Genomic DNA, 14,270 nt, shown 5'->3' on the forward strand with positions numbered 1-14,270 from the left:
TTGTTTTACAATTTTGCCAGATTGGCTATTTGGTTTCATAATCGGTGTGTTTGGCAAACTTTTTTTTCATCATTATTAGTTTATTAATTTATTTTTGGTTTTGTTTCAGAATTTATCATTGTATTTATCAAATTATTATAGACGTTTGTTGTGTTTTTATTTTTATTTTTTGGTCTCTTTCAGAACCTGCTGTTTTGTATTTCGAGCACGGGCTTGGATGTGAGGCCGGCCTTCACCCGCTGGAATGCGCTCTCCGTCTCCGGGTTCCACGGGACCTTCTCTGATTGCCCCTTCCTGGTCAGGTCTGTCAGGGGAGAGGCTAAGGAGGAGAAGTTAGGGATGAAACAGCGGTAATATCCCGCGAACCCCAAAAAGGCCCATACCTGAGTTTTGGTGGTGGGCCGCGGCGCAGAGAGGATCGCCACCACTTTCTTCTCCTGGGGTCGAATGAGGCCGCGGCCCACTTGGTAGCCGAGGTACTTGGCTTCGGTGAGGGCCAGGTGACACTTACGGATCCACTCCAGGTGCTGTGCGGATATCATGCTTGAGTACGTGGGTGTGCCCTGGCTGGGGAGAGAACACGTCGGTGAACTGACTGACCAGGTGTCGCAGCTCCGACTTTTGGGCGGTGGGGGTCCATGTCAACAGCCACGGGAGGAAGATGAGCGAGGGCTGCAAGCTGTGGCCCAGTCCCGACCCAGCGCTTCAGAAGATTCACATAGTATAGTTGGTCCTCTCTGCGTCTTCCGGGCTGCCGGACTCGGTAGGTGACAGGGCCGATCCTTTCCGTGATGGTGTACGGACCTTGCCAGCTGGCCAAGAATTTACAGGCGGCGGTGGGGACTAGGACCATGACGTGGTCTCCTGGCTGAAACTCCCGTGGCTGGGCCGCCCTGTTGTAATGTCGTTGCTGGGCCTGCTGGGCTTTGGCCAGGTGCTCCCGGATGATGGGCATGACCCTGTTGATCCTCTCCCGCTTCTCCCAGACATGCTCGATCGTAGAGTGGTGGACGGCCGGCTGTTGTTCCCAGGCTTCTCTGGCGACGTCAAGCAGGCCGCGGGGACGAACAGGACATAGGGCAGCATCTTGTCCCTGTCGTGCTTGTCCTCAGCAGCCACTCACTGCAGCATTTGCTTGAGCGTTTGTTTGAAGCGCTCGACCAGGCTATCCGTTTGCGGGTGGTATACGGTGGTGCGGAGCTGTTTTATTTGAAGGAGCTTGCAGAGGTCAGCTATCACCCAGGACATGAAGGGGGCGCCTTGGTCAGTCAGTATCTGGGATGGTAGGCCGACCCGACTACTCAGCAGGAAGAGCTTCTTGGCAATGGCTTTCGCAGTGGCTTTGTGGAGGGGGATGGCCTCAGGGTAGTGGGTGGCGTAGTCCAGGATGAGTTCATGTCCCCGGGTGGACTTCGGCAGTGGCCCCACTAGGTCCATTCCGATCCGCTCGAAGGGCACCTCAATGATGGGCAGCAGAATCAGCGGGCTGGGGGGGAGGGGTCGAACCCCGGCCAATCCCTGCCGAGGAGGACCAGAACTGGCAGATCCTTGACGATCCCGACTTCCACCGGCCAGGCGCCAGGGGGCACCATGATAGTGACGCGCCGCACCGGCACTTCCCTGGTATCGCCATGGATGCAGGTGATGGGCAGTCTGGCTTTGGGTTCAGGCCGTGGAGGAAGGACAGTCGGCCGGACAAGAGTGACTGCGCTGCCAGAATCGAGGAGGACGAGGACCGGTCTGCCATTTATCTTCACTTCCGGCTGTGGGGCCTGCTTTGGAGTTTCCGCGTGTACGGCACAGCCTGCCAGCCAAACGCGTCCAGGGGAGTGGGGAGCTTCGGTGGGCATGGGCTCATCCTGTGGCCCGGGAACCGCCGGCCTGCAAACTTGTCGCTGGGTGCCCTCCAGCGCGTGTCGCTCCTGGACCACCCTTCGGGGAAAGGGCAGCGCTCACTCCTCAGCCTCACCGTGTTGGGTGGCCTCCGCCAGCTCGATGGCCTCCACCAGCTCATCGACGTTGGGTGGGTTCCTCATACCGGCCGCCTGCCGGAGAGGGCAGGGATGGGCCCGTAGGAGGCGGTCCAGTACTACGCACTCCGCTACCTGGTGTACGGTGGGACCCCCGGCCAGTAGCCAGTGTTGGGCGAGGCATGAGAGGTCTGTCACTTGCACACAGGCGGGCCACCGTGGGTTGTAGGACCAGTCATGGAACAGTTGGGCGGCACTAATGGGCGAAAGACCAACCCGCCCCAAGATCTCCTTCTTCAGCTCTTCATATGAACCGCTCCGCTCGGGGGGAAGCATGAAGTACCCCCGTTGCGCTTCTCCCGCCCCGCAACGGCGCCACGATCCACGCCCACTCATTCCTGGGCCACGCCTCCCAGGCCACGATCACCTCGAACATCTGATGGGATGTCTTGACATCATCATGCGCCGTCATTTTGGGGATGAGGTGGGTAGCTGGGCTCGGGGGCTCAGGTAGCGGAGTTTGCGGGGTGGCGGCCATGCGGAGGGCGGCGAGCTCTCGTTCCGTTTCACCTTGTCGGGAGGCCATGTGCTCCATGATCTGTTGCTGGCGGATGCTCACCTCGGTGAGGTGCTTCAGCAGATCAGTAAAACAACCCGGAAAAAAAACGTCCGTCAACAAGCCAAGTGAGGTGACAATGGATGTAGTGGTATTCTGGTCGGTAACTTCTTCACTGCAATGCCCGCATTCTCCGACAAGTGTGACGGGGTGAAGAAGTGCATGACACAAGGATCAAGGCGAGTTCCCCGAAGGGTGGATTTTTATTGATAACCGTGAAGGGGAAATAGCCAACGTGAGGGGTTTCCGGTGCTCAGTGCTCTGCTTTCTTCTCTCCTTCTCTCTGTCTTGGTGCGCAGTGCTGTGTGGGTCCGTGAAGTCCGTGTCTGGGGAGGGCTGGCGGTCACACGCTGCTGTCTGGAGGGAAAAACAGAGTCTTTTGGAGACATCGCTCACCTCTGTGTTCGTCGGCGCAGCTTATAAAGCCCGTCCTTGATGGGCTGCAGGTGTGACCGCTCAGCCCGTAATGAGCAGGTGCAGGTGTGTCTGCTCTGTTTCCAGGGCGACGCTGATGAGAGCTCGGGACACGCGTCACAAACTTTAAATTCAAAATTAAAACTGCAAGTAGGTGGCAACAAGTCACTGTCAACAAGTGAGTCATTTCTATTGAACCGAATCATTTAAATGGTTGATTCATTCAGGAACGAAACACAGCCATGTTGCTCAGAGACGCAAAACAGCATTGTGACTGAGTTCGGAATTATTTTTGTTGTAGAAATAGCCAAAAACTGAAAATATGGTTTCTAAAATGTAAGTCTCTTAATTATCTTGCTGTTTTTTTTAAATGTTGTAAAAAATAAACATTACATTTGTAAGCGTGGTAATTTTTGGTTTTGGTGTGACATTGATTAACTATATGCAATTATATAAATATTTATGTGTTCTGTCCCCATGTCTTGAATTTGTGATCATTCTAATTGTATCAAGAACACACTCTAAAGAACACACTCTAAATGCACTTCAAGTAATACATGTGTGCACTCTGTAGGGGTGTTTTCAAAGGTCTTTGCAAAATACTCGATTATGTCAAATCGCACTTCCTTAAAACAACAATTATGATATTATCGCAGACGATATATATCGCACACCCCTAAGCACCAGTGTTTACATTTATTGCGTTAACCTATGAAAAGCTTACTGTGCAGTTGCCTTTAAACATTAAACTGAACCGATTTTTTTATTTATTTATTTTTATATGTTGGGGAGGGGGGTGTACACACTTCACCTTACCTCACTTCACTACACTTACACACTATACTATTCATAGATATTTAGGAGCAAATTATAGCAACCATTTCATCACACCTCTGAATACCTCCAGTGTGCAATGATGACTGTAAGTTTTCTGTTCCCAGGATGGCACGGCAAAACTGCAGAACCTCCGATAAAACCCTGAACTACTTCCTGGACAGATGCTGAAACAACAGCAGAGACAGACCAGGAACACATGAAAGAGAGTCGATATTGACTTAAAATTTTATAAAAAATCTGCAATGGTATGTGTTACCTTCATTCAAAAGTAGTATAAAGAAACAGATGAGCAGCACACTGCGAAAAAAACATCACACAGACATAACAAACTGTGATAAACTTCTATTCCCAATATTAAAGGTATGCCTCAGGATACTAGTCACAGTTTCTTAAAAACAGCTTTTCCTGAGGGGACTGACAGACTTCAACAACAGGTACTGCAGCGACACAGAGGTCAACAAAACTTCATTTATGAGGACAAAAGCAGGTGATGAACCTACAGTAGTCACAAGAGGCCTTTGTAGAAGAGTTAAGATAGAAAAGACGTTTTGTCAAATCTCTGTGTATATATATATATATATATATGTGTATATATGGCCCATAAATATATATATACAACTATAATTAACTGGTGCAAGTTTGACATCAGATAAGTTAATAATACAAACACATAAACTATATCAGTCTGCATATACTACAGGTTATAGTATATAGGCATTAATATCCGCAATAACACTTTATTCACTTTAATTTGTTTTCATGAATTTTAGTTTTGTTTATGTTCAACAAAAGTTAGTTCTTCGAAATAACGTCGCAAGCAAACGCATAATTTTAAACGGGTGCACTAGAAATTACATTTCTCTGTTCCTGGTAATATTCAGGACACGCTATCGTTGTAATAGTATCGACATTTATTGATACTGTTTATATAACGTTAGAGACTGACGCTTAGCTAACACAAAGCCTCGAGCTAATCTTAACTTTCGACGAGTCTTTCTCCTCAAAGTCAGTGAATAAAGATGACTACTGATGGACGACGACGATTTCAGCACAAGGTACCTTTTGAGCATGATGCACGAATTTAAATGTGTATTACTTGCAGCAATCCTCAACTGCGCATGCGCAGATTAAGTTGTTTACTCAACGGTCTTTAAATTACTGATGACCTAATAAAACTCGCTTATGCAACACAAACAATACAAACGCGTCTATGGTTATATACAAAAGAAAAATGATACTTTATTAATTATATAGATATATTTTTTTACACGACAATAAACACATGTATTTATCCCTTCGACTAATAAATCAACAATAAAGAGCTACTCTGCAAAAACGAAAACATAATTGTATCAATAAAACCACTTCGCATATACCTATTTCCACTATGAAAGATATGAGCCAAGGTGCTAATTTAGTTAAAAAAATATTATATTATTAATATGGACATATGAATCAGCCAATGCTGCTTTTTGTCCGACTGTTATTTTAGTATCACCGAAATACTAGTTTTTATTAGGCCTATCATTTTGAATCGGTTTCTATTTTTATATTTTCATCTTTCATTTTCAAGTTTTGGTTTCTCTCTCTCTCTCTCTCTCTCTCTCTCTCTTTCTATTTCTCTCTCTCTCTCTCTCTCTCTCTCTCTCTCTTCTGCATAAATAGTTTGCTATATTATTCAGATATGTTTGAATGTTGTCGCATCTGACAAACACATATGAATCTTGAATATTTATCAGAATGTACACCAGATGGCGCTGTAACTATACCCGCCAACCGCCAAAACTGCAGAAGAAGAAGAAGAAGAATTGGGAAGAACGTCGCACATAAACAGAAGAAGGGATTCCCACTTGTTAGTTCACTTATTGCTATTCTGCTGTCCAGAATACTTTAGCAGTGCCTTCACCCGTTCATAGCCCATGCCTGATATTTCTAGAGCGAGTCTCAGACAGCTGTGTGCTGTAAGTATGGCGTTTATGAAGCTAATATCAGCTCAGCTGTCTAATATTAATGGCCCTGGAGCCTAGCAGCCAATGCTAACTTAACTTACATGTTTAAACTGAGTGACAATAATCACATTCACGAGCTCCAGAGCTTCGAGACACTTTTATTTTGATTATTATTTCTGATATATACGATTATATTTAGCTTGTGTTTATTTAACTGTGTGTTTGAACTGTGAGATTTTGATTGTAAGATGGGCATATAATTTTTTTAAACAGTCTTAAAGGGGACTGTTTTATATGTATCTCTTCTCCTAAATCATGAAAGATATGTTTACTTGAGAATAAAGATAAGCAGTCTTGTTTTCTGGGAAATTTAACAAAATTAGGTGAGTTTTTGCTTTAAACAAGAGCATATATCTTTCATTGGTGTTTTTAATTTTTATATTTAAAAAAAAAAAAAAAATTATATTTCCGAACTCATTGACAGATATCGTTGTTTTAAGCATCAACTCACTTTATTTTTGATCAGTTCCTCAGCAAACAAGCCTCTTCACGTATTTATTTTTGTAAGCACGTGTATGTTTCGCAGGCGACAGTAAAAGCCATTTTAAGTAAAAATGACATTTTATTTATGTAAAATTAATTAGGAAGAAATGTCATAAATACAAATCATTGTGCGCTTCCTAGACATTTTTTTAAGAACATACAGATGTATTAATGCTTGGTTTTCCTTAAATCCTTCCAATTATTCCTTTACTGTTCTGTACTTGGTCTTAGTTTTTTATCTAATGTTTGTACAAATTCCTAAAAATACACACTGTTTGCTGTAGTGCATTACGCTGATTTATCACGGTGTAAAAGTGAAATGCTTAAAAAGTCTGTTATAGTTTGAATGCCCTAACAGTTCTTGTATTTGTTGTAGATGGCAGTCCCGTTCAGGATCCCCAAAAAGAAGCAGTCGTCAGATCTGTGTCTTAACATGCAGTCTCCACTGTCTCGACTGCAGGACAGCAGCTCACACGCGGTAATAAAGCCCCCATCTGCACTGATGTCCATAGAATCAGCCTGTAAATGTGTGTCGTCCATTTACAGTCTCATCTCAGCCTTTTTATATAAAGCAGCTCTTTTAGTTTAAAAACGTCTCGTCTCACAGAAGCAGTGGGGTTCAGTCGCTCTCAATGGAAGAACACTTCAGAAATGCAGTTCTAATGGAAATGTGCTGCAGAGAGACTCTCAGAGGAGTGAATCTTTGAGGTAAGACCTCGGTAAACCAGGAACATTTGGAAAGTGTCACTAGATGGAGCTGTTTATTCACTTTGAAAGAGGTGTGTGTTCAGACTAGATTCACTGTTACACTAGTATTTATAATTTTTATAATCCTGTTATCTATGCTCTCCAAGGCTGCATTTATTTCATAAAAAATGCAGTGAAAATGGTTATATTGTGAAATATTATTACTATTTAAAATAAATGTTTTCTATTGTGATAGATTTTAAAATGTATTTATTCCTGTGATTCAAAGCAGAATTTCCTCAGTGTCACATGATCAATCAGGAATTATTTTAATATACTGGCTCAGTTATTATTGGTGCTAAATTATTATTAAGGGCTCTTATTATTAATGTTGAAAGCAGTTTTTTTCCAGCTTAATATTTTCGTGAAAACTATAATACAGTTTTTTTTTTTTTTTCAGAATTCTTTGATGAATAAAACATTCAAAAGAACCACATTTCTTCAAAATAAAAGTCTTTTGAAACATCATATATATCTTTACTTTCAATTTTAATACATTTTGTATTTTTTTTGTTACTTTTAACTTTTGAGTGGACTTGTATTTTCATACAAATAAATTCATAAAAAAAAATCAGCTTTGAATCACAGAAATGAATTACATTTGAAAATAAATTCTATTAGAAAGCAGTTATTTTAAAATGTAATAATATTTCCCTAATTTTTATTTTATTTTTTAAAAATAAATGCAGCCTTGGTGGGCAAAAGACATGGTAACAAATCACAAACATCAAGAAATCTTAATTGTTCCATACCTTTGACCTGCGAGGTATTATTTTTCATCTTTAAAGTTCAGAACCAAAACAATTCCCAACTCCAAGTATTAAAGTATGTTTATTTTAAGCAGTCAGACTTAACGTTTTGTCTTAAAAGATGATAATACCGGCAAAATAATCTATATAAATTTTATTGTAACAAGGATCTCACCTGCATTTAAGGTCTTGATTGCACACTGAGTCTGAAATTTTTGCAAGTTAAAAAAATAAATACAACCTCACGTTGTGTCATTTATTTGTATGTTATTTCATTTATACACTGCCTTCGAAACTTTCATCTGTCATAAAAAAAAAATTTGGATCAGGTTCGATTCGATGCATTTTTTGCTTTTTGCTAGGAAAGGATGACAAATAACGAAAAAGTGCATACAAAATTTCGGACTCTGTGTGCAAGGACCTTTAGAGAGCAAAACATCATTAACCGTTGCATAATGGCACATTTTATTTGTATCTGTGTCCATTTCTCTCTTGCAGACCCATCAGGCCGTCTCTCAGCGGTGAGCGGCGGGATCTTTCACCGGGCTCACGCACACGCACCTGCTCGGATAACATTCCCAGAGGAGCCACACGTGGACTGATCAGTTTTAAAATGAACAAACAACCGATAAAAATCAGCCCCATGCAGGGGAACAGGACACCCAATAAGGTGTCCGAGACGCCTGGTTTCAGAGCCCAATGTCAAACTCCCACCGCGGGGAGAGACTTCACAGGAAACAGCAGGTGAGAATCTGAGCCATGGTGTGCTGGTCTGTGCCCGTGATCTAGAACTGGAGATTTCGGTTTGATCGAGTGGGTTTTATAACGTCTATGTTTATTTGTTTCAGATGGAGACCCAAAAGAGCATCGGATACTCTTCTCTGCCATGATGAGAACCATACGGGCGCGACTGAAAGCTCTTCATTCAAGATCCATAGAGGTACATTCCTGTCTTATTTAAGTATCGTTAATATAATATTATATATAAAAATTATTATTATGATTTAGTTGGCTTTTTTATATTTTACAGTTCCATCTTAATTTTAGTGTAGTATTTTTATTAATTTTTTTTGTTTTTGTTTTATTAGTTATACACGTTTTTATTATGTTTCTTTAAAATGTAGTTATTTTTATTATTATTATTATTATTATTATTATTTAGTTTAAAAATTTTTGTATTTAAATTTTTAAATATAGCTAAATATAGCAGAAATATGTTATTTCACAGTTTCTAAATATTTAGTTATTTTATTTTCCAGTTTTAGGGTGTGTGTGTGTGTGTGCGCGTATATATATATATATATATATATATAAATATATATCGGTGTATATATATAATTTAGTATATTATTTTTATATATATGACGAGATAACTCCACTTTTAACAATTAAAAATAAAATCATGATTTTTTTATTGTGCATTCCAATTCTCAATCAAACCGCAATTGGGTTATATTGATTAGGTAAAATAAAATAAAAAGCTAACTAACACAATAAAAACATGATAACTTAATAAAAAACATTTGAACGATCTGTTTTTGCAAGTAAATTTTATATTATATATATATATATATATATATATATATATATATATATATACACACACACAATGTTTTATATTACTTGACAATCGTTTTAGAACTTTGGTGCTAGATATTGCATGCACACCCCCCACATTTTCCTAAGAAAACTTAAACCTATAGAATAAACTCAACCATACATTTCAAATGAAATTGACTTCGTACTAATTCTTGCCAAAAACACAAACACAATATAGCATGACTATCCGCATAATTCAGAAAGCGACTTGGGTTTTCCCTATTGAGTTGGACCGTTAAACAAAAGAAGCAGTTAAAGTAAACTGTAAACTTTGGCTGAGATATCTGCTGTAGATTATCAAGAAGCTAATGAGGGAAAATGCCCTTATTTTGGGGCTTTTCTAAGTCTCTGCATCTCTTAGTACCTTTAATGATCAGCTTTGTCTCTCTCCATTGTGCTTCAGGCAGTATGTTTAACATCGCGCAGCTGTCTCCTATCCTTTGACCCTCCTTCACTCCCTGCTCTACATAATATTGGACGGCATCAGAGTTTTCCTGGCTTCGGATCGCTGATAAATAAACAAATGCTTAACTTTATGGATCTGTTAAAATGGTCCTGCTGCTCTCCTTCTCGCTGGCTTTCTTTCTTCTACTCTGTCTAGTTCCACATCTCTGGGGAATTGGGTGATTTAGCCCCGTTTCATGGCTGATGTGACCTCCACCAAGGTGGAGGAATGATATTTGGTCAATAAGGCTGTTTTAGATGTACTGGGGACTGCATAAAGAGAAAAAAACAGTTGTTAGGAGAGGGTTGTGCTGCTTGTAAAATCCTAGAGTTTCCTTTTTTTATTATTTCACCATTCCATCTTAGGCCTGGATCCAGGGGAACTGGAGGAAGAAGAAACCGAAGGGACACAAAGCCACTCTCAGGTGAAAGAGGCACAGAGGTCGTCCAATTTAGAGGACACTGCGCACGTTTCACTGGAAGACCGCAAATTAAAGTCAACGGGTTCTGTTGGTGACGTCTCTAAGGTGAGATGGTGTTCAGATCTGTCACATTCAAGAATATGTAGTACCCACTCAGTTTTGAAAAATTCAGAATCTTTCTACTTTAAAGTTCTAGCTCATGAATATCAATTACATTCTGGCACTGTTATCTGGTCTAAACCAAAGGTCATCACTGTTCACCATAAGTAGGGCTTGTATCGAGGAAGGATATGAAGCAATATCTCTGTGACCTAATTTATATTTATGCCAAAGCTCAGCATAATACAGAAATATGGTCTTAGCTCATGAATATTAATTAGGGCTTTCTTATTATGTCATGTCGATTTGTGCAATGTCAGAAATGGAAACTGTCATTATTAAGTTGTTTTATAACCTCTGCGGAGTCATGCGGTCGTGTTACCTAATTAACATTCATTAACCAAGCCTTCACCATAGTACGACTGATAGATATTAATTAACCTTTCAGAAGCATCCAGTCATTTTATGACTTTGGGGAAGTCATGGCCTAGTGGTTAGAGAGTCAGACTCATAACCAAAAGGTTGCGGGTTCGAGTCTCGTACCAGCAGGGATTGTAGGTGGGGGAGTGTATGTACAGCACTCTCTCCAACCTTAAATACCATGACTGAGGTGCCCTTGAGCAAGGCACTGAACGCCTAACTGCTCCCTGGGCACCGCGGCAAAATTGGCTGCCCAGTGCTCTGGGTGTGTGTGTGTGTGTGTGTGTGTGCACTTTGGTTGGGATAAATGCAGAGTACTAATTCTGAGTATGGGTCACCATACTTGGCCGAATGTCACTTCACTTCACTTCACTTCATCATTGGTGATATTACAAATCTTACTATAGCAAAGTGTTGGACCATTAAATTATTTTAACTTAACTTATCTAATTAATATTCTTGAAAAGAAGTTTTTGGCTCATAAATACAAATGAAGTCATACTGACCAACCAGTCATGCTACCTAATTAATATTCATGAAGCAAAGTTTCACCATAGAACAATCTAATCTTGGCTCATAAATATGAAATAGGTTATACTGACATTGCCTCAAAACCTTCCAGGAGCTGTCATTCATGTTACTTAATATTCATGAATTGAGCCTTCACCATAGTAGGGCTCATAAATATTAATTATATCATACCATTATTGGTACATCAGTGGTGATATTACAAATCCTACTATGGCAGAGTGTTGCTACTATGCCTAGAGCATTGAAAGTCACCATAATATGAGTAGTACCTATTAGTTTATCCATACTGATGTTGGTACTTAGAAAATGTAAGATTCCGACTATGTCTTACTGTTAGATCATGAATATTAATTACTTTATGCTAAGGTTGCTTTGTAGCTTTTCTGAAGTGTTCAGTCTTGTTACTTAATATTAAAGAGCTGAACCTGTGCCAGTTTTGGACAGGGTGTTGTCTCACTCAGCTGGAGTTTAACTGTAACCTCTTTGTTCTTGTCCCTTCTGACTCTAGAACACTGCAAGCAAAAACAAGAATGGAACTGTGTTGAATGAACAGTCTGTTTCTAAACTGTCTAATCATGAACCCAGCCTCCGCTCAGGCCGCTCTCTTCAGGAAGCTCCAGCTAGGCATCTGAGGACCTCTGGAGAAAGAGTTGCCACCTCTGTGCCTGTTAGAAAAGACATACTCACTTCACCTCCAGAGGCCAAGAGCAAAGACCCATTTGGGTCATTTTACAGCAACAAATTGAGGAGGAAGCCCCCGATTTTCTACAAGACCTACAAGAGATCCAAGCCTAGCTCCACAGAGCCAAGTACGTGTGACTGTCTTTTTTTCTTTCTTTCATATTATTCTTTCCATCACTTTTCAGACATTGATTTAAGTGCAAACTTGCCTTATTTAAACTTTCTTACCCTTCAGGGAGGTGGGTAGTGCGTTTAACAGCTTTTGCATGCCGTGTATGCCAGCTTACCCCATAAATGATTGGAAAAAAGTTAACATGCTGCCTTTGTCTTTAATGGAAGACGTATTTCTTAAAAGCACTGATTGGCAGAGGCACCAGATCTTGTTTTTCTAAATGGTCAGAAGGTCAAGATAACCCAACCTATAAGTTTGTAAAAAAAAAAAAAATGCACCAATATTACAACACAATAAGTTGATAATTATTTTTGTGTTTTGGCTAATAAAAATAAACAGATTTTAAATTCTAAAATGCATCACAGCATTATAACAAACATAAATGCACATTATGAAAAATGGATATTCATTTTGAGATTTTCTAAAGATTACATTTAACGGTGTTATTAAATTAGTTTCCAAAGATCAACTTGAAGTGAGTGTTAGATGATGACGAAGGGAATTAAAATGTACAAACAGGGAAGATGAGCATTTACAAATACAACAGCATTTTTTACTGCTAAAAATTTTTTTTTTACTGATATATTTTGTATCCCTAAATAAAATGGGTTACTTCCACCAATTGAAAAAGTGGAATCTAGATTTAAAAATGCAAAGGGAGTCTGAACATAAAACGAGAGTAAAACCAAATTAGCAGGTAAAATAAAAGAAGCTTTTTCCAGTAACCGTTATTTACTGTGCATGCCTAAATAAAATAAACTTCCACCAACAGACGAAGTGGAATCTGTATTTAAAATGGAAACTGAATGGGAATGCAGAAAGAGAGTGAAAACTAATTAACCTAATAGGTAAAAAAAATAAAAATAATAAACCTTTTTCAATAACTCTTATGGTACAGATATACAACCTATCCATCGCTAAATAAAATAGTAAACTTTCACCAGTGGACAAAGTGGAATCTGGATTGAAAATCGCAAACTGAGTGTGAACGGAAAAAGAGAATGAAACCAAATTAACCTATCTGACAAAAAACTGCCTTTTCTGTGACTAAGTGACGGTCCTATTGTTATGGAGGCAGCATTTTTTCTGAGCTGTCATTGGTTAAAGGATGTCCTCATAAAGATTGATGCCTTGCTAAGTGTGTGGTGTGCAGAATAGCAGCATTCACTCTCACAATCTAGATTACTGCAATCCTGACCTCAAGGTCTGGGTAAAGCCCATTACACCTCTGTCTGCTCTGCTCTGCTCTGTCGCAGATGTACCATGCTCCTCTTCATGATCAGCTGGGATTAGTTCATCCTAAAAACCTTTCTCCTATTATGGTTGCCCTTAAAGGAACAGTTAGTCACTGGTCACCCAAAAATTGATTACACACATTCACGTTGTCTTCAGAAGACATGTGTTAGTGTGCAAAACAGACAAAAACTTCTCAGTCTGGATCATTAGGTCAGTGAGTTCATTCAGGCTGGTTTTGTGAACCAGATCAATTGATTCATCGACTGGCTCAAAATAATGATTCATTTTGCTTCAATCTTATGGCTACTTTCATGTTGTTTTTCAATTTATTTATTTTTTTCGTCTTTAAACGCTTCAGTTCCCTTTTGTTATGATTTTTTTCCGTTAGTGGCAATCTGAAAAAGAAGATTTGAACAGATTGATTCGAACAAACATCTGTTTAGTTTGCAAATTTGTAATGTTGCAAAAACAGATGGGCGGCATTGAGGTTGTTATGGTTTTCTGATGGATTGGTGGACAGGAAGAGGAAGGGAAGGAGGTGAAGGATGAAAAAAAAAGAGAGGATTACCAATGTCCCTGTTTCTCTCTCAAAGCCCATTATAGGACCCAGCCAAAGAGAAGCTTCTGCTGCAGAGAAGAAGGGAAAAAGATAAACACGTGGTCAGAAATTAACACTCATCAATCGCCAAATGCAAGAAAAATGGTCTGATGGCTTTATTAGAAACATAATATTGCGCTGTAAGAACACAATGTCGGAATGACCATCTGACCCTCGATGGTGTTAATCATGTGAACTTTTCAAATACACACACAAGCTGTTTACTGAAGCAAACATCTGTCA

The 14,270-nt window shown here is 40.1% G+C and overlaps 1 protein-coding gene and 1 long non-coding RNA gene across 3 annotated transcripts in view; one reads left to right on the forward strand and one right to left on the reverse strand.

The window, feature by feature from the left end:
- Positions 1-3,897: 3,897 nt before the first annotated feature.
- Positions 3,898-4,924, reverse strand: LOC132160046 (uncharacterized). Its single transcript, XR_009437939.1, has 3 exons — positions 4,897-4,924; positions 4,094-4,134; positions 3,898-4,001 (listed from the first exon to the last, which is right to left on the reverse strand). It is a non-coding gene; the product is annotated as an uncharacterized LOC132160046 (long non-coding RNA).
- A 697-nt stretch (positions 4,925-5,621) lies between these two features.
- The window catches only part of senp7b (SUMO specific peptidase 7b), a 28,197-nt gene continuing 19,548 nt past the window's right edge, over positions 5,622-14,270 (forward strand). Inside the window, exons 1-7 of one of the 2 annotated variants that reach the window (XM_059569719.1) lie at positions 5,622-5,798; positions 6,706-6,807; positions 6,937-7,037; positions 8,324-8,569; positions 8,674-8,765; positions 10,235-10,395; positions 11,849-12,149. In XM_059569719.1, coding sequence (XP_059425702.1) covers positions 5,757-5,798; positions 6,706-6,807; positions 6,937-7,037; positions 8,324-8,569; positions 8,674-8,765; positions 10,235-10,395; positions 11,849-12,149 — 1,045 coding nt within the window. In that variant the 5' untranslated portion in view covers positions 5,622-5,756. The remainder of the gene's footprint in view (positions 5,799-6,705; positions 6,808-6,936; positions 7,038-8,323; positions 8,570-8,673; positions 8,766-10,234; positions 10,396-11,848; positions 12,150-14,270) is intronic. The other variant, XM_059569720.1, reaches the window with a different exon arrangement.

The sequence above is a fragment of the Carassius carassius genome, chromosome 16 (assembly GCF_963082965.1).
Source record: "Carassius carassius chromosome 16, fCarCar2.1, whole genome shotgun sequence".
NCBI classification, from domain to species: domain Eukaryota; kingdom Metazoa; phylum Chordata; class Actinopteri; order Cypriniformes; family Cyprinidae; genus Carassius; species Carassius carassius.